The sequence below is a fragment of the Sorghum bicolor genome, chromosome 8 (genome assembly GCF_000003195.3).
Source record: "Sorghum bicolor cultivar BTx623 chromosome 8, Sorghum_bicolor_NCBIv3, whole genome shotgun sequence".
Taxonomy (NCBI): Eukaryota; Viridiplantae; Streptophyta; class Magnoliopsida; order Poales; family Poaceae; genus Sorghum; species Sorghum bicolor.
In genome coordinates, this window is record NC_012877.2 from 581,684 (window position 1) to 601,125 (window position 19,442).

Sequence of the window (19,442 nt, forward strand, 5' to 3'; positions counted from 1 at the left end):
CAAACTGTATAATTAGTTTTTGTTTTCGTTTATATTTAATGCTTCATGCATGTGCCGCAAGATTCGATGTGACATGGAATCTTGAAAACTTTTTGGTGTCCACATCATTCCTCACTAAGTCCATATCATCCCATATTAATTACAAAAAATGACCATGTCATCTATATCATGTGAAATACTTTAAATCTTTAATCTATTAACATACAAGTCATGTACTACACTATTTGTTTCATCACCAATTAATTCCTCTATAATGTAACCAAATATTAGTTTTTGTTCTATTATCTTTTACTAGATCTAATATAATAAAATACATGCAAATCAAATTCATACGTACATATATACATAATAGATTGAATATCATATAGTAATGTTATGTATATAATGGTTTATTTTTAAGAAAATCCCGCAGCAACGCGCGGGGAATTCACCTAGTTATATATAAGGAGGCGCCAAAACCAAACTCATTCGCCACAACACCAAACCGCCTTGATATGGAGCCGCATAAAAAAGGGAAACAAACGACATTCCACATCCAAGTAGAGTGTAGCACGTAGAAAACAGAGTTACAAACAAAAAAAGAATACCAAAACCTGAATAAACCTGGCATGTAGGTATCCTCTGCTGGTGGAGAAGCAGAGCATCTGCACTGTAACACCCCAAAACCTCTATGCCACCACAAGAAATAGAAACTAGAGTGAGCAACAACAATTTCAGCAGCATCTCCCCTTAAAACCAGACCAACGCAGAAGCAACAACATAGAGGGATATGAATAAACTCAACAACAAGATATAGTATCCTAATGAGCAGGTCAGGTTAACCAAATAATCAGAGACTATAGGTTCTAGTACTATTACTATTTTTTTAGAGTAGTACTATTATTATTACAGGACAAGTTTTCACACTAAAAGATGACACGAATCCAGCGACGGAGCCAGCGGTGGGGCTGGTGGGGCACCAACCCCCCCTAAGGCCATAGAACCCACGTAGCCCCCCCTTAACCCCTCCTACAAATTTTTATCATTGATGCACTTTAAGAAGAGGCTAAAGTTGTCTTAAGGTAGCAGAAGCCCCCCTTAAATATTTTTCTGGATTCGTCACTGCACGAATCCCTTATGTGTCGGTACAAAAAAAATCATACAACTTCTCACAAAAATTGAAAGGTCTAGCCACCAAATTTGGTAGATTATTATGTATCACAAAATAAAAGCTGTTTTTTAACAAATGTAAAGTCTGCCTAATAGATTTCTATAGCATATTTGTTTGCAATGCGTATTAAGAGCCTGTTTTGTATACTAAGAGCTAATTGTCAGCTAATTTTTAATTAACTAACAACTGGCCCTAGCCCATCCAAACAATAAGGCTTATAGGTGGGCTAATTTTTTTAGCTAGAGTCTTTAATTAGTTGTTAGCCAACTAGTTTGGACAAATTTTTTTGTCCAATTAGTTAGCTCTAGCTAATCCAAACTGGTCCAACCTGAGAGACGTGAAACAAAGTCACTATAACCAATACTGGTATTATTGCGACAAGCATCGGTTCTGATATTGAAAAACAAGCATGTGGCGTTGGTGTACAGTGGTGCCGGCCTGCACACGATACGCGTTTCGTTTTAACTGCGCGGAAACATCGTTTGGTCTACTTGTACAGGGACTACATATATATTCATGTTTCGGGCAAGTTCCAGCAAAGTTCGGCAACCGTAGCAATCATCTAGAATGTGTTGGAATAAAAATATATAAACTGAGTACAGCTTGACCCGGTTGCAGGTCTCCTCCACCTCCCTACGTCTCATTGTTCCCAAGCAAGTGATTCGATAAATCTCCATCAGTCCATCTATCTATATCATGCAAGAGCAAGAAACAGCAGAGCCTTGCCTCGTCTAGCACCGGGCATGCATCTTCCCTGCTTCGTTCAGTTTCTGCACCTCCTCATCCCCGTGCTTGTCCTCCTATCTGTCTCTGCTGACACTGGAGACGCTGCCACTGTTGATCACGGCGAGTTCATCTACGATGGTTTCTCTGATAGCAACCTGACCGTTGATGGTTCAGCAACTGTCTTCGACGGCCTCTTAAGCCTAACCAGCTGGTTTCCCTAACTTAAAGGTCACGGTTTCTACCCCTACCCTCTCAATTTCACAGATGTTTCAAATGGCTCCTCACTGGCATCTTTCTCCACAACATTTATCTTCTCCATCATGAGGCCTTACACTAACTTGAGTGGCCAGGGTCTTGCATTTGTGCTTCGTTCCACCAAAGACTTCTCTGACGCCTTCCTTTCCCAGTATCTTGGCCTTGTCAATTCCACAAATTATGGCAACGCAACAAATCATCTCCTTGCTATCGAGCTTGGTACCATAATGAACAATGAGTTCGATGACATTGACGACAACCACATAGGGATTGACAACTTTTCAAATTATGGCAACTTTTCAAATCATCTTCTTGCTATCGAAGTAAAGAAAGCTTGACCGGGCACCAGTCTAGCAAAGTTGGGTAACCAGTCAGAGCTGCAGTCAAGTAAAGAAAGCTTGACCAGGCGCCAGTCTCCGGCCGGCCCCCTACATAATTCAATTGTGTGGATTATTGTAGATACGACATACAGTATTAGCTTTCCATCATCATCCTTGCTTTAGTTTATAGCTATTATGCTCACCAGGTCAAGCTTTACTTGCTTCCAGACACTCTCCATCGATATTGTGGACAAGAGAACGAAGCAGCTTTGGTTTGCCTCGCCTCTCTAGCTAATATGCATCGCCCTTGCTTGCTGCACCTGCAGCATCTCCTCATCCCACTGCTCCTGCTGCTGCTGTCTGCCTCTTCCACTGGCGCCTCTGTTGGTCATGGTGAGTTCACCTTCGATGGTTTCTTCGGTAATGACCTAACCATGGATGGTGAAGCCTCAGTCTCTGATGGTCTTCTGAGGCTAACCAGTGGGCAGAACCAGTCGCAAGGTCATGCTTTCTACACTTACCCTCTCAATTTCACAAGTGCCGGCGTCCCAACTAGCTCCTCCGTTCCGTCCTTCTCCACAACATTTGTCTTCGCCATCATCCCGCAGTACCAAGACTTGAGTAGTCATGGTCTTGCCTTTGTGCTTTCTTCCACCAAGGAGTTGTTTAGTGCCTTGCCTGGCCAGTTCTTGGGTCTTCTAAGTGAATGGAATTATGGCAACTTTTCAAACCATCTTCTTGCTATCGAACTCGATACCATACTCAACATGGAGTTCGAAGACATCAACAACAACCACATCGGGATTGATGTCAACTCCCTGAACTCCGTTGCCTCAGCGAGTGCAGGTTACTACGCCTCTGATGGGGAGTTTCATAATTTGACCCTCTTCAGTACAGAGCCAATGCAGGTGTGGGTGGACTACGATAGCAAGCACATCATGCTAAATGTCACAATAGCGCCTTACTTCTTGTTCACCAAACCCAGCAGGCCACTCCTCTCGATTGCATACAATCTTTCCTCGGTTTTGCCAACCACAACAGTGTATGCTGGGTTTTCCTCATCCACTGGCACACTTAACTGCAAGCATTACATTCTTGGCTGGAGCTTCAAGCTCAATGGAGACGCTGCACCACTCAACTACTCCGCCTTATCTCTCAAGGCTATCCAAGAACTCGCGCAGCAAGTCCATGCTCGCCCACACAGCAGCTTCAAGGCAACACTATGCATAGTTCTCTTACCAATTGTTGCAATTTCCATACTTGTTTCTGCTGCTCTTGCTAAGGTCTACATGAAGAGGCAATTGCAAGCAAGGAAAACTGAACTAGAATGGCAGAGAGAGTATGGGCCTCCGTCTTTCACATACAAAGATCTGTTGGCTGCCACCAATGGATTTAAGGATAAGATGCTTCTTGGCAAAGGAGGCTTTGGGGGTGTCTACAAAGGAGTGCTGCCTGTCTCCAAACAGACAGTTGCTATTAAGCGGGTGTCGCCAGATTCAAAGCAAGGAATGAAGGAGTTCATGGCTGAGATCGTCATCCTTGGTCATCTGCGCCACCGCAATCTTGTGCAGCTGATTGGGTACTGTCGCCATAAGCAACAACTCCTTTTGGTCTATGACTACATGCCTAATGGAAGCCTTGATTGCTACTTGCACACTGAAGATCACAACACCACCAATCTATGTTGGGCTCAAAGGTTCCACATCATCAAAGGTATAGCATCTGGTCTCTTCTACCTCCATGAGGATTGGGAGCAGGTCGTCATCCACCGAGACATCAAAACCAGCAATGTCCTCCTTGACAGTGAGATGAATGCAAGGCTAGGTGATTTTGGCCTCGCACGGTCACATGATCATGGAGCTGACGCTCACACCACACGTGTGGCAGGCACATGGGGTTACATTGCTCCTGAGCTGGCCCGGCTTGGTAAGGCAACCAAAGCAACTGATGTATTTGCTCTCGGTGTGCTGATGATGGAGGTCACTTGTGGAAAACGACCAATCTGGGTGAATAACCATGGGGAGCCCCTTGCACTGGGAGACTGGGTGCTTGAGGCATGGAAAAGTGGTTTAATTACCCATGCCGTCGATCCAAGACTAGACGATTACGTGGAGGCAGAGATAGAGCTAGTCCTGAAGCTTGGCTTGCTCTGTTCACACCCGTCACCAAATGTGAGGCCTTGCATGCGCCTTGTCATGCAGTACCTGCAAAGGGATGCACATCTCCCATCAGACTTGGAGCTCAATGGTTTGCTGAACATTGGTTCCGTCCAGGATGAAATGCACAATCAGCATGCCATGTCATGTTCAGCAACTGTTATAACCGATCTTTCAAAAGGAAGGTGACACTGCTGTGCTAGTGGGTGATAACCATCTACAATAATGTGTTCTTGCTTAGTGTTGGTACTGCACAACGGCTTATGTAATATGCTGCTCTTCAGTGGAGTTTCAGTTTGGAGCATGTAGCAAATCCCATGATGTCATTGACTTACTATGAAAATGTTTCTTTTGAGATTATTCAGCTACAATATAATATTAATGGTACTAAGCTACGTACAGAACAAGAAGGCTACAGAATATTGTAAACGTGTGTATGTTTTTCCTGTCAGAATGTTATAATTTTGGTCGAATTTCTTGCTTGCTTCATTTTTTTTTTTTTTTGCAGTCTAGTTGTACATATTTGATTTAGCAAATTACCTTTTGATTCTATTAGATGTGCTCATGTTTGAAGTAGAATCAAAAGGAAATTTATAGTACAAAAAAAATTAAATATCATATTTATTTGGATCATATGTAACACTCCGCTACATGGGTACAAGTATTAGCATACCATTTGTAGTAATGTCTTTTGCATTTCTCTACCTTATGCTAATTAATTGGGGTAGTTACATGCCCATTCACATCTACTTTTGCAAGAAACCATTTCTCTACGGCTCTACCTTTTGCAACAGAGTACAGTAGCTCACATTTGATTCACCAAGAAACAATGTCAAATTACAATTCAGATATACTGAAACAAAGAGCTACTTTCAGGCTTTCAGCTCTACTGCATAACTGCAGGTACTCGCATATCATTTCTGGAAAAACAAAATGGTCGGCTTACAAGAGATCTACCAGGCACCTGCAACTACAGTGCAGTGCCGAGAAAATGGTTTTCTATCACTTACCTCACCTACCCACACCTACACATTAGGACATACAGAACAAGCATATCCTTGTAACAAAAGGCACTTTATTGGCACACGTTCGCTGGAGGCATAAAAATCTGGGAAATGATTGCCAAGAGTGAAACTAAGGCGGTGGTGATTACAAATATTATGAGTCGAGTACAACAATAGAAAATTATGGAAAATCAGGCAAAGCTAAGCAAAACACAGCTACGTACTCGCATAACATTTTCTCAATATATAGTGGTTGGCTTACACACTACAGCCTAGTAATTTCAACTGCTGCACATAGCAAACAAAACCAGTTTCCTACCACTACCTACCCCATCATACAGAGTACAAAACATACACAGCAAGCATATCCTACTGATCAAACCACAGATGAGAAATTGTTAGGGAGTGGACATACATCGAAGTGTAGCTTGTATATCCAGTTGGTCAAGCCACAAATTTCAGGCAGCGCGTATCATTGTGTATGACTTGACAGCGGCAAGAACAAAACCGGGTTCCACACCTCACGCACGTGTAGTTTGCAGAACTACCACAGACTGAGCAGTAGTGCCGTCGAGATGAAGTGCTCGGTGGACCCACAGCAGCCCTCAAATATGTTGGGACATGAGGAGGCAGGGATTCCAGATTTGCCTGTCACAGTTGCAGAGTAAAAATCTTCCAAGGAGGCAACGAACCTACTAATGAAATAAACATGGCGAGAAACAAACTTATAGCTCAATGTTGCTTACTTCTTGTAAGACATCCATGAATGATCTTGCTGCCCTCTTCTCCAAAGCTTTCCCTTGCCTTGTCTTGCGTTTCATAATCTTGGACTGCTTCTTTTGCATGAGAACTGTAGAAAGGAAAGAAGAAAACAAAAGATGGCATCCATCATCAAACTTAAGTTATTAGTGGGTAGAGCATTTGAGTTGAATGGGGACATCCATAGATCGACAACCCAATAAGCCTATATAAGTATATAACACAAAAGCAGCATTTACAGAAATAGGAACCTTTGCATTTTACAAGTTGTAGCATGTGGAGTTCAAAGATACATAAATTACTGAATTAGGGGCATTCCAGATGCTAAAAACATGGTTGACAAGCTGTAGCATGTGGACCTCAAAGATTCAAAGATATCTAAATGACTGACTTTAGGAGCATTCCAGATGGTAACAACACAATCACCTTATGAATAATTTGTGGTATTATTCATGCAAGAAACGGAAGTATCTTACAACCATTGCCTTTCAAGGATAGTTGTACTCTTACTATTTATTGAATCCTTTGCAAAGGCAAGAAATAAAAGTTTTTCTTTTCAAAATTGATACTACAAGCAATGTCAAAATGTGGGCAAGGTATACAAGGTATATGTGTTCAATATTTGTTGTTTGCAAAGAGTAACATTTTGTCATTGAGTTTCTAATACTGTATCTACCTTATCCTTTCTCACATCATGGCATTACTAGTATGAAGATAAATGAGAAAGAAACTGACCAGGGTCTTCCTCGTCCGTGGATCCATACTCATCATCATTAAGATCTACCACCTCAACACCGGCATTGTCACTCTCAAGAGCTTCAAGGCGAGCTAAAGCAGCCTGCATGGCATTACAAATATGGAGGTATTCATAATGGGGCAGCAGAACATAAAATAGAATAGTTTCAGACACAATAACTGATCATCAGCGACTATATATAAGAAGTCATGAGAAATGCTAAAGAGCATATAATAAGTAGTGCAGACCCAGGATGGAAATCTTTTCTAAAATACTTTCTAGAGCATATACTTAGTATTAATTACCAAAACTACTTGTCGCTGAGGTCAATCCTTCTTGTAGAAAAGAAAAACTTGAAACGGTTCCTGTATACTCGTAGATAAAATTGGAGAGTATTCTGACCCCAACAAATGAGGAGAAAAAATATAGAGAGAGATCTGCAACTGCAATTCTAACTTGAACACAGTGGATATTCGGAGAGAAAGGGGATTGACATCCTCATTGATAAACTGTGGGGAAACAGCTTGGAATATGGGGGTGAACGCAGGAGCAGTCAGTCGGATCGCTTGGTTACCTGGGCACGGTTGTCCGAGCTGGCGAGCGCAGACGCCATGCGTGAGGCCATACGGCGCGTGCGGGCGCTGGTCCGGCGGAACGGCCCGACATTCTCCTCCTCCCCATCCATCTCCGGTCGCCCCAATAGCGGCAGGCAGCGGCGGGCGCCTCGGGCTTGCGCTGGATGAGGGAGACAGGCAGGTGTGGAGAGTGGAGACGTAGAGCGCGGGCGGCGCGGGCGCCGGCGGTGGACCAAGTGCGGCGTCCGGGTGGCCGGTGGGGAGGGACAGGGAGAAGTGGGGATGGCTACTCCGTGGGCTTCCCATGTGTATCTAACGGATTGCTCTATATTGGGCCAGGCCGTCCGGTTACCAGGCAAGGCAAGTCAATAAAACACACTCTCCCTTTAAAAAAAACAAAAAAAAAACTCTCTAATCCCAATTTCTCTCCGTCTCAAAATGAATATACATCTTATTTTTCTGAGAAGTAAAACATTTTATAATTTAACAAGATATGTAACTAGAATATAATTGACTACCAAGTAATCAAACCATAAATTTATAATGGCTTCTTTAATGGTAATACTACCTTGTTTCTAACGTTTCTTGCTTAGAGGAGTTGGAGTTGCAAGTGCACTCGTGGTGCTACTATTTGAACTAGAGCTAGCTCTAGCTTCGTTTCCTCCCGCGTGGTTTCATCTCCACACCAACCATAAAAAATAAGAAAAAAAAAACTGATCAATCACCGAATTACAGAACCACTATGGGGACAACCAGGAGCCGAGGTTGAAGCTAGAGTAGAGATGCAGCCTGCAGAGATGCCAGTTGGTGATAGTCATCTAGGATGTGCTCTTGCTTAGTGTTGGTTTCTCCTCGGTGGTAGGTTTCAAATTCATTTGGGCCTTGTTTAGTTCTAAAAAATTTTGGGAAATCGGCACTGTAGCAACTTTCGTTTGTATTTGACAAATATCGTCCGATCACAGACTAACTAGGCTCAAAAGATTTGTCTCGTCAATTCCAACCAAATTGTGCAATTAGTTTTTATTTTCATCTATATTGAATATTCCATGCATGTGTCTAAAGATTCGATGCGACGCTAGTTTTTATTTTCATCTATATTGAATATTCCATGCATGTGTCTAAAGATTCGATGCGACGGGAAATCTAAAAAATTTTGCAAAATTTTTTGGGAACTAAACAAGGCCTTGGAATATTTATGTTGTAGACTAGAATATTTTTCATAAACATAGAAGTAAAATTTTGAACAAAAGATATAATAAAACACTAGAGTTTTAAATTAACATCTAGACAAAAAAATGCAACAACTAAAAGGCATAGTGTACAATCCAATCCTAAGAGTAATTGAAATGCACGACAGATCGTTGGATAAATCTTTGCATCTCAGGTGTCTATATGAGTTAGAGAACCACACGTCCAGGCATAATATAAATTCAAATTCTATGATAAATTGTAACGCATGAAGCTCCAAGTCGCAAATCAACAACAAGCTATATCCTGTTGCAATACATACATGATCATATAAGGTCCCTATATATGAAGGCTAGACATTAATCCTCATAAGTCGCTAGGTCAAAAAAGAAAAAAAGTCAACTCCACCCTCTCAAGTCTTAATTATTGATGATTGTCTACTTCACTCTCTCACCTATAAAACCAGGTATATTCTACTCCTCAAACAATTTTGTGTAAAGCAGAGTCGTACACTATTACGGACGTACAGTCTTCAAAATGTAAGGCGATCCAGTCATAATGTGTTTTAGAGAACACAATCGACTTCTGCTGGTTGAAGCGGTCCTTCAGGGATTGCCATAAAAACCAGTGGAGCGTCCTCATTCATATATTCAGACTTCAGGTCTGAGTGTAAACGGTACTGAAAAAAATGCAATGCCTCTGCTTTATCAAGTATTGTGCGCTCATCATTACCAGCTTCAGGATTGTCCTATTTTCACAATGTCCGACCAATAACTAGTGAATGTCGGTTACGCGTAATCTTCAAGATTACGGCTATGTGTAATCTTCACGATCATATATATATATATATATATATATATATACTATTTAAAAGCCAGTCCTATGAATATTATTCATCACACCGGGTCACCAGCGGCCGGATCCATTACATTCCGATGAGCAAGAAACCTTGATGCCGCCACATTGAATGTCCGGTCCTCAGGGCACTCACAATGCAGACTCTATCATAGAGTCTAAAGTTATTTATTACTTTAAACAATGTGGATTTAGAGTTTAAATAAGACTTGAAGTATTTTTTCTACATGTTTCTTCAATAAATATGTTTCCACATCAGCAAAATATCATAAATAATATATAATTAATTATCTTAAACTCTGTGATAGAGTCTTGTATTGTGAGTGCCCTTAGGACACTCACAATGTAAGACTCTATCACAGAGTCCCCGTGAAATGTTACGGGTGAGATTTTCTCCCCATCTCCGTCCCTGTGCGGGGAATAATTCCCGTAGAGTTCCCCGTATCCACGTTAGTTCATATTAGTTTATGTGATGTCAACTATTTACATATTTACGAATTCATATTAATGGTATATAAACAAATCTTTTCTATAAAAATTCACATTTGAGACTGAGAAAGTGAAGGATTAGAGTTTTAACTTTGCTTATATATCACAATTATTATACCTTGCAAGTATATGAGCCTTCAGGGTCGGATCCCCGCTGGAAGCGAGGACGGAGGCATGCATACCATCCCGTCTCCGTGGACCCCGACAGGGACAACTTTCGTCCCGTTTAATTCTCGGCGGAGACAAAAATCTATACCATCTTAAAAAACTAAATAAGGATGCAGATGGAACAAAGAAAAAAATAGCAGGATATAGCGCCGCTATAGCGGCGTTAAAGGTGCAGGACAGGCTTGTCGCTAAGCTATTTGTATTTTTTCGGCTATCACAACTTTCACCGCTATTTCACGCTATAGCGCCGCTAATGCATTTGTTACAACAAATTTCATCGCTATTATGCGCTATAGCGCCGCTATGATAAATATTCTCAGTTTGACTCTCAAAACTACATCTTAGACTAGATTATTATTTATTCTTTACTACTAATTTAGTATTTTGGACAATAAAGCTTTTATGAACCATGTTGTAATGTTATGTTGGTATTTTGTAATGTTACCTAGATTTATGAAAACATATTTTTATATATCAAATTTATATTTACCATATATTTTTCATCAATTCCTTGTATTTTTTATGTATTTTTTATAAAAAAAACTATCTGTCATAGCGCCGCTATAGCTACATAGCTCCTGAAAAAAGTTGCCGCTATTTTCAATAGCTCCGCTATTTTAAACTCTGAGGTGGAAACAGACTAGCGTATTAACTCGGGCACCCTCTTTCTTCCTCTCGTGTTCATTTATGTACAAACGCATAGGAGGAAAGGAAGAAAAAGAGGATGCTAGCCATGGCCTTCACGGCGGCCGCACAGCTCCTGCTGCTCTCGTCGGCAGCCAGGGGTGCCCGCTCCCGCGCTTGGCAAGCAGCCGTGGCCGGGAGCAGCGGTGGCGGGGCTGCAGGGCGCCTGCTCGCCCGTGGCCTGCAGGGCCAGCACGGTGGCACCCATGCCCGCGGTTTGGCGCGCCGGCAGCCGCGCTGGGGCCGGCCGTGCTCCGGCGCCAGGGGCCTGCGCCAGCCGGCCGCGTCGGGACCGGAGTCGGCCACGTTGCTAGGCGCCTGCGGCTGCGTACTCGGGGCCACGCCGTGTGTCGAGGCTGTGCTGGGCCACGCTGAGGCTGCGCCGGCGGTGGCCTCGTGCCTGCGTCTGGCCTGGGGCCGCGCGCCAGCACCTGCACGTGCGCCAGGGCCGCCTGCCGTGCCGAGCCCGTGTCGCGCGCGCGTCTTCGGACGGCGGCGGTTGGTTCGTCTCTCGCGCACATCTTCAGGATGACGGCCAGGTAGTCAGTGCTCGTGTGCTGTGGAACTGGTTTCTTAACTTTCTTATCTTAGCTCGATGACTCGTGTAACCTCCTAGCTAGCACTGTTTTTCTCTCACAATAAATCAACCAACAGTAATTTCAGCTTTAACTTAACTTCCGTTCACCATCATCGGATCCTTTAATAGAGGATGAGAGGCTGATTCTATTCATAGTCTTCCAAGCAATTTCCTAGAAACCTCCCTCTCATAAATTGGCCACCATCAAAGTCTCATGTTCATATTGAATGTTGACTTTGATTTCACAACAGCCCTGACGTTCGTGCAGGGCTCAAGAGTGAAGAATACTCTTCGTTGAACGAGCACTTGTGTGAGGACTCAGGAGAACACCCCAAGACGTGTAGTCTTTTTCTTGTCTCCTAATGACAAGTGTTGCGAGTTGCAACAAAGCTTTTACCCGGTCATTGCGTGCAGCAAATTTGGCAGCACTTACCCTGTCACTGCAAATGACAACGAAGGAGATATTTTATATGCATATACCCTTAGTCCTATATATGCTTTGGCATTTGTATCACTTCATTTGATAACTCCGCCCACACACCTGCTGGTGTAGCATCCAGTAAATGGCGCTCCTTTCGATCCCATGCATTCTCATCACAGCACTCTCAATATTCCATCTTCAGCAAGCGTCTATCGTAGTTTCAGCTTTCTCTGCCAATGATACTGGCAGTGCCACCGATCTCTCCGCTCTACTTGCTTTCAAGACCCAGCTCTCAGATCCACTCGACATCCTTGGCACCAACTGGACAACCAAAACCTCCTTCTGCCAATGGCTTGGCGTCTCCTGCAGCCACCGCCACTGGCAACGCGTCGTCGCCCTAGAGCTGCCAGAGATACCTCTCCAAGGCGAGGTCACTCCACACCTCGGTAACCTCTCTTTCCTGGCTGTCGTCAACCTAACCAACACTGGCCTTACAGGCTCCATTCCATCTGATATTGGGAGGCTACATCGGCTTAGGTCTCTAGACCTTAGCTACAACACTCTGTCAACCCTTCCCTCTGCCATGGGGAACCTCACAAGCCTCCAGATTCTTGAGCTATATAACAACAGCATCTCAGGGACGATCCCGGAAGAGCTGCACGGTTTGCACAACCTTAGGTACATGAACTTTCAAAAGAATTTCTTGAGTGGTTCAATACCAGAAAGCTTATTCAACAGCACACCGTTGCTGTCATACCTCAACCTTGACAACAATAGCTTGTCTGGGACGATACCACACAGTATTGGATCCCTGCCCATGCTCCAAGCTCTTGGCTTGCAGGCCAACCAACTCTTAGGTACGGTGCCCCAAGCCATCTTCAATATGTCTACACTTCAGCTGCTGTATCTTGGGGGAAACTACAATTTGGAAGGTCCTATCCCTGGCAACAAAAGCTTTAGCCTCCCCATGCTTCAAATTATCGCCCTCCAGTCGAACAGTTTCACTGGTAAGCTTCCACAAGGGCTCTCTGAATGCCAATACCTCCAAGTACTTTCTTTGGCAGATAATTCCTTTGACGGCCCAGTGCCTACTTGGTTGGCTAACCTGCCAGAGCTCGCAGATATAGAGTTAAGTGGCAATAACCTCAATGGCCCAATCCCACCTGTTCTGAGCAATCTTACCAACCTCGTCATTCTAGATCTGTCATTTGGCAATTTAACAGGAGAGATTCCACCTGAATTTGGGCAACTAAGTCAGCTCACGGTATTGGCGCTCTCTCATAATAAATTGACTGGACCATTCCCGTCATTTGCTAGTAACTTGTCTGAGTTATCTTATATACAGTTGGGTGCAAATCGCTTGAGTGGTTTTCTACCAATAACACTTGGTAGCACGGGGAGCCTTGTGTCTGTTGTTCTTTATGATAACTATCTTGAAGGGAATCTAAACTTCCTGGCTAGCCTTTCGAATTGTAGACAACTCCTACACCTTGATGTTGGGTTAAATCATTTCACTGGAAGAATCCCTGACTATATTGGAAATCTCTCCAGACAATTGTCATTTTTCTTTGCAGATAGAAACAATCTAACTGGTGAACTTCCTGCCACCATGTCAAATCTAAGCAGTCTGAATTGGATAGACTTATCAGAAAACCATCTGAGTAGCTCAATTCCAAAATCAATCATGATGATGAACAAGCTCCTTAATATGTACCTCTATGGCAACCGCTTGTCTGGACCCATCCCGGAACAGCTTTGTGTGCTAGGGAGCTTAGAACAACTTGTCCTCCATGACAATCAACTGTCTGGCTCCATACCAGATCAGATAGGTAACCTCTCCGAGTTAATATACTTAGATCTATCTCAAAACCGGCTATCATCAACTATACCAGCAAGCTTATTCCACCTTGATAGTCTCGTGCAACTTGACCTGTATCAGAATTCACTGAATGGTGCATTGCCAGTTCAAATAGGTTCCTTGAAACAAATTTCCATCATTGATCTCTCTAGCAACATCTTCGTTGGTAGCCTTCCTGGTTCCTTTGGACAACTGCAAACACTAACCAACTTAAACCTGTCACACAACTCATTCAACGATTCAGTTCCAGACTCTTATGGCAACCTTAGGAGCTTGAAATCACTGGACCTATCATACAATGATCTATCTGGTACAATCCCAGGGTACTTGGCCAAATTGACAGAACTCGCCATCTTGAATCTGTCCTTCAACGAGCTACATGGTCAGATACCAGAAGGAGGTGTCTTTGCAAACATCACCCTTCAGTCTTTGATAGGGAACTCAGCTCTTTGTGGTGTCTCCCGTTTAGGATTTCTGCCATGCCAAAGTAACTATCACTCAAGTAATAATGGACGACGAATCCTAATATCATCAATCCTTGCTAGCACCATATTAGTTGGAGCTCTAGTTTCCTGCCTATATGTGTTAATCAGGAAGAAAATGAAGAAGCAAGAGATGGTGGTTTCTGCTGGAATAGTTGACATGACCAGCTATAGGTTAGTATCATACCATGAAATTGTTCGGGCCACTGAGAATTTCAGTGAAACCAACCTGCTAGGTGCTGGAAGTTTTGGGAAAGTTTACAAGGGACAACTGATCGATGGCATGGTGGTTGCAATTAAAGTTTTAAACATGCAGCTGGAACAAGCCACTAGAACCTTTGAAGCAGAGTGTCGTGTGCTGCGCATGGCACGACACCGTAATTTGATAAGGATACTAAACACCTGTTCAAACCTGGACTTCAAAGCATTGGTTCTGCAGTACATGCCTAATGGTAGCTTGGAAACATGTTTGCACAGTGAAAATAGGCCATGTTTAGGAATCCTGGAGAGGTTGGAAATTCTGCTGGATGTGTCAAAAGCAATGGAGTATCTGCATTATCAGCATTGTGAGGTAGTCCTGCACTGTGACTTAAAGCCAAGCAATGTTCTCTTCGATGAAAACATGACCGCACATGTGGCAGACTTTGGCCTTGCAAAGCTATTATTTGGTGATGACAACTCTGCAGTTTCTGTGAGCATGCCAGGAACAATAGGGTATATGGCACCAGGTACCCCCAGTCACACTAGTCTTGTTCTTTATCATGCTAATACATGTATTGTTGTAATTAATACTTCTGCTTGTAAATATTTTTTACTAGAGTATGGATCCAGTGGAAAAGCATCAAGAAAGAGTGACGTATTCAGCTATGGGATCATGCTTCTTGAAATACTTACAGGAAAGAAGCCAACGGATCCAATGTTTGGTGGACAACTAAGCCTCAAGATGTGGGTCAATCAAGCATTTCCAAGAAAACTTATCGATGTTGTGGATGAATGTTTACTTAAAGACCCTTCAATTAGTTGCATGGATAACTTCCTTGAGTCACTGTTTGAACTGGGTCTACTATGCTTGTGTGACATACCTGACGAAAGGGTGACAATGAGTGATGTGGTTGTGACACTGAACAAGATAAAGATGGATTATTCTCGTTCTACAAAAGTAGCAGGTCCCACATCATTTGGTGTTGACAACTGAGTTACTCGACATACTTGTTAGAGAATAACAAATATTGTCTTGTTATTAGATGCACTGCCAGTCATTGAAGTTTTGAGTAACAGATAATAACAGTGAACAGAGACATAAGGTGTATCCTGATTCTTCAAAGTATAATATGTATGATGAGACTTCCTTGCCTCATACAGAGGAATTTCCATTGTTATGTAAACTGAAACAGAAACCTACTTGCAGTAAAAGTTCTGCATTCTCAAATTAACAGCAAAGCATTACAGGGTGCACAAGAAAGTGGAACCAACCACAGCGTAAATGCAGCTACTCACATAACATTTCTGACAAAAAAATGGCTAGCCTACAAGAGATCTACCTAGCAATTTCAACTGCAGTATATACCTAAGAAAAACAGTTTCCTGCCACTTAGCTACTCCATCCTACAAAGTATAAAACATACACAACAATCATATTCTACTGATAAAACCACAGGTTAGCAATCGTTAGAGAGTAGACAATGGACATACATCAAATGTAGCTTGTATATCCAGTTGATCAAGCCACAAATTTCAGGCAGTGCGTATCATTGCGTATGACTTGGCAGCGGCAAGAACAGAACCTTGTTCCACACTCACACATGTGTAGTTTGCAGAGCTACAACAAACCGAGCAGTAGTGCCATCGAGATGAAGTGCTGGGTGGATCCACAGCAGCTCTCAAGTATGTTGGGATATGAGGAGGCAGGGATTCCAGATTTGTCTGTCACAGTTCCAGAGTGAAAATCTTTTCAGTACCGTACTGACAATATAAACATGACAAGAAAGAAACTTATAGCTCAAGGCTGCTTACTTCTTGTAATACATCCATGAATGATCTTGCTGCCCTCTTCTCCAAAGCTTTCCCTTGACTTGTCTTGCGTTTCACAATCTTGGACTGCCTTTTTTGCATGAGAACTGTACAAAGGAAAGCAGAAACTAAAAAATGAGCTACATCATTGAACTAAAGTTATCAGTGGTACAGCACTTGAGTTGAATGGACATCCACAAATCCACAACCCGAAAAGCCTATATAAGTATATAACACAAAGGCAGCTTTAAAGAAATTGTAAACCCAGGAACCTTTGCAGTTTACAAGCTCTAGCATGTGGAGTTCAAAGATATATAAATTACTGACTTTAGGGGAACTCCAAATGCTAATAATACAATCACCTTATGTCGACGAAAGCTAGTTGGCAGTCTACCTTAGGGTATACCCACGGTAGTAGTTTATTGGCAGACAGGTGCGCAAGCTACGAACTCGATGGTGATGCAAGACTCAGACAAGGCTTTTATCCAGGTTCGGCCGTCGTGTGGGCGTAATACCTATGTCCTGCGTCTGATTGTATTGATCTGAGATGTGTTGAATTGATCTAAGGGGGTCCCTTGCCTCTCTTTATATAGTCCAGAGGGTAGTGTTACAAATCTAGAAACTAATCCTAGTCGGTTACAATTGCCATAGATAATAAAACATCAATTCCTATTCCAACCGACCAGGATCTTGCTTGATCTCCACGTCTTGTTTCCTTGCGTGAAACTCCAGGTAGATGGATCAAGCCTTGAGTTGTCTCGTAATGGCCAAATCTCCTGGCTCAAGTCTAGCCCTAAGGGTATAGGGGTTTATACCCCCACACCTTACGAATAATTTACATTATTGTTCATGCCAAATGTGTTAGAAGCGAGCACAAGCTTAAAATATTTCTTTCAAGGATAGTTTAATCTTATTTTTGAATCGGCCTTTGCTATGGCAAGAAATAAAGAATGTTTCTTATTCCGCAAAATGATACTAGAAGCAATATCAAATGTCATATATAAGAAATATGTGTTTCAGTGTTTGTTGTTTGCTAAGAGTAACTTTTTTGTTATTGAGTTTGTACATACTGTATCCACCTTATCCTTTTTCACATCATGACATTACTATGAGGATAATAAATGAGAAAGAACCTGACCAGGGTCTTCCTCATCCGTGGATCCATACTCATCATTATTATGATCTACCAGTCTACCACCTCAACCCAGCATTATCGCTCTCCAGAGCTTCAAGGCGAGCTAATGCAGCCTGCATAGCATTACAGATATGGAGGAATTCATAATGGGGCAGGAGAACTATAAAATAGAATAATTTCAGACACAGAGATTGATCACCGACTATATAAGCACGAAATGGTTCCAATTTAAATGAAAGCTCAGTTAACAAACTCAAGTCAAATCCTTTGGTAAGAAGTCATGAGAAAGGCACAGGCATCACAACACACATGGCACACAATAGGCAGTGCAAACCCAGGATAGAAATATTTTCCTAACATATTTTCTAGAGCATGTAGTTAGTATTACCAAAACTACTTGTCAATGAGCCCAATCCTTTCTTATAAAAAAAAATAAGGCCAATACTTGAAATGGTTGTGTTATACTCCTTGGATAAAATTGGAGAGTACATTGACCTCAACATTTGAGCAGACAAAATATCTCGAGAACTACAATTTCAACTTCAACACAGTCAATACTCGGAGAGGAAAGGGAATTGACATCCTCGTTGATAAACTGTAGGAAAACAGCTTGGGCTAGGAGGAAGAAGGAGGAAGCAGGAGCCGTCAGTCCAATCCCCTCGTTACCTGGGCGCGGTTGTCAGAGCTGGCGAGCACGGACGCCATGCGCGTCAGCGCGTGGCCATGCGGCGCATGCGCGCGCCCGACATTCTCCTTCTCCTCATCCATCTTTCTCCGGTCACCAACCGAGACAGGCAGCGGCGGTCGAGCAAGTGCGGCGGCCGGTGGACAAGGAGAACTGGGCAACTCCGTTGGATTCCCACGCGCGTGTAACGGATCGCTGGATATTGGGCCAGGCCGTCTGGTTAGTGGTTAGTAGGCGATGGATCACTATTTTTGTTATAAAAAAAAGGAATATATTATCAAAAAAAAGTTCAAGGAGGAATACTCTGTAGTAAGATTTATCACTGTTATTTATACTTTCTCTCTCTCAACGCCAAACTTTATAGATTATTAAAAAACGCCAAGCTTTATCTAGGACAAATTATTTTTAAAGAAAATTAGTTTCTCGGCCCTAAAGAAAGCTGCTTAGCTTTTTTAGCCCTTTTCCTTTTGAACTTGCCTATTTGGCCTTAAAATGATTTTTGTTTAGTTTCTTGGCCCTTCCATTAGTTTGATGATTTAACGATGCTAGCTTATACACGAAATGACTCTTCTACCCCTAGCCATACATGTGTATATACCTATTAACTACTACTCCCTCCATTCCAAATTGTAAGTCATTCCAAGAATTTTGGAGAGTTAAACTTTTCAAAATTTGACCAAATTTTTATGATAAAATAATATTTTTTATGATAAAATAATAATTATTATGATACCAACTAAATATCATTAGATTCTTCTTTAATTATATTTTCATAGTATACTCACTTTACGTTACAAATTTTAGTATTTCACTCTATAATTTTAGTCAAACGTGAAAATACTTTGACTCTCCAAGATTCTTGAAATGACTTACAATTTGAGATGGAGGGAGTATTTTTTTTCTCCACAAATGTTGGGTATGCCTAGGAATATTGGGGCACAATAGCAGGTCTGGCCATGAGGGTGGGCCTCATACTTAGCCTCCTCAAGGACATCGAGCAAATAAAGGTGTGCTCTCATCACCAATGACCAGTGGCGGAGCCAGTCCTCTATACTATGTACACATACTGACTTGCTAACCTCACTTTACTCCCTGCATTAGCTGCTTGGGTTTACCGTATTTGCAGCAGGCAGGGGAGCCCGGCCAGCAGCCCAGGGTAGCCGGAAGGTAGGGTGCGGGGAGGGAGATCTCCATCAGATCTTTGGGTGT

At 42.5% G+C, this 19,442-nt stretch overlaps 3 protein-coding genes and 1 pseudogene across 5 annotated transcripts; 2 read left to right on the forward strand and 2 right to left on the reverse strand.

Moving 5' to 3' along the window:
- Window positions 1,516-4,975, forward strand: LOC8055504 (L-type lectin-domain containing receptor kinase IV.4). The gene has a single exon (XM_002441641.2). It carries the CDS (start codon window positions 2,748-2,750, stop codon window positions 4,794-4,796), a length of 2,049 nt encoding a protein of 682 aa, XP_002441686.1. The 5' UTR covers window positions 1,516-2,747; the 3' UTR covers window positions 4,797-4,975.
- On the reverse strand, window positions 4,518-7,977 carry LOC8055505 (SWR1 complex subunit 6). 3 transcript variants are annotated; one of them, XM_021446409.1, is made up of 5 exons: window positions 7,681-7,974; window positions 7,106-7,208; window positions 6,358-6,461; window positions 6,027-6,259; window positions 4,518-4,655 (listed from the first exon to the last, which is right to left on the reverse strand). In XM_021446409.1, the coding sequence occupies exons 1-4, from the start codon at window positions 7,789-7,791 to the stop codon at window positions 6,056-6,058; spliced, it is 522 nt and encodes a 173-aa protein (XP_021302084.1). In that variant the 5' UTR covers window positions 7,792-7,974; the 3' UTR covers window positions 4,518-4,655; window positions 6,027-6,055. The 3 variants fall into 3 exon arrangements, with proteins under 3 accessions (XP_021302084.1, XP_021302083.1, XP_002442662.1); XM_021446408.1 differs by lacking the exon at window positions 4,518-4,655 and adding an exon at window positions 5,099-5,715; XM_002442617.2 differs by lacking the exon at window positions 4,518-4,655 and having other exon boundaries at window positions 5,216-6,259; window positions 7,681-7,977.
- Window positions 11,327-15,718, forward strand: LOC8070332 (probable LRR receptor-like serine/threonine-protein kinase At3g47570). The gene is made up of 3 exons (XM_002441642.2): window positions 11,327-11,604; window positions 11,911-15,131; window positions 15,222-15,718. The coding sequence occupies exons 2-3, from the start codon at window positions 12,206-12,208 to the stop codon at window positions 15,596-15,598; spliced, it is 3,303 nt and encodes a 1,100-aa protein (XP_002441687.1). The 5' UTR covers window positions 11,327-11,604; window positions 11,911-12,205; the 3' UTR covers window positions 15,599-15,718.
- Window positions 15,751-18,316, reverse strand: LOC8055506 (annotated as a pseudogene).

What these genes read in the sequence shown, in the direction of transcription:
- LOC8055504 (XM_002441641.2), top strand. Translation starts at nt 2,748, where the DNA reads ATGCATCGCCCTTGCTTGCTGCACCTGCAGCATCTCCTCATCCCACTG.
- LOC8055505 (XM_021446409.1), bottom strand. Translation starts at nt 7,791, where the DNA reads ATGGATGGGGAGGAGGAGAATGTCGGGCCGTTCCGCCGGACCAGCGCC. An exon ending in CACGGACGAGGAAGACCCTG is followed by an intron (nt 6,462 to 7,105) that starts GTCAGTTTCTTT and finishes TCCTTTCTACAG; the next exon opens with TTCTCATGCAAAAGAAGCAG. An exon ending in TCATGGATGTCTTACAAGAA is followed by an intron (nt 6,260 to 6,357) that starts GTAAGCAACATT and finishes CAACTGTGACAG; the next exon opens with GCAAATCTGGAATCCCTGCC.
- LOC8070332 (XM_002441642.2), top strand. Translation starts at nt 12,206, where the DNA reads ATGGCGCTCCTTTCGATCCCATGCATTCTCATCACAGCACTCTCAATA. An exon ending in AATAGGGTATATGGCACCAG is followed by an intron (nt 15,132 to 15,221) that starts GTACCCCCAGTC and finishes ATTTTTTACTAG; the next exon opens with AGTATGGATCCAGTGGAAAA.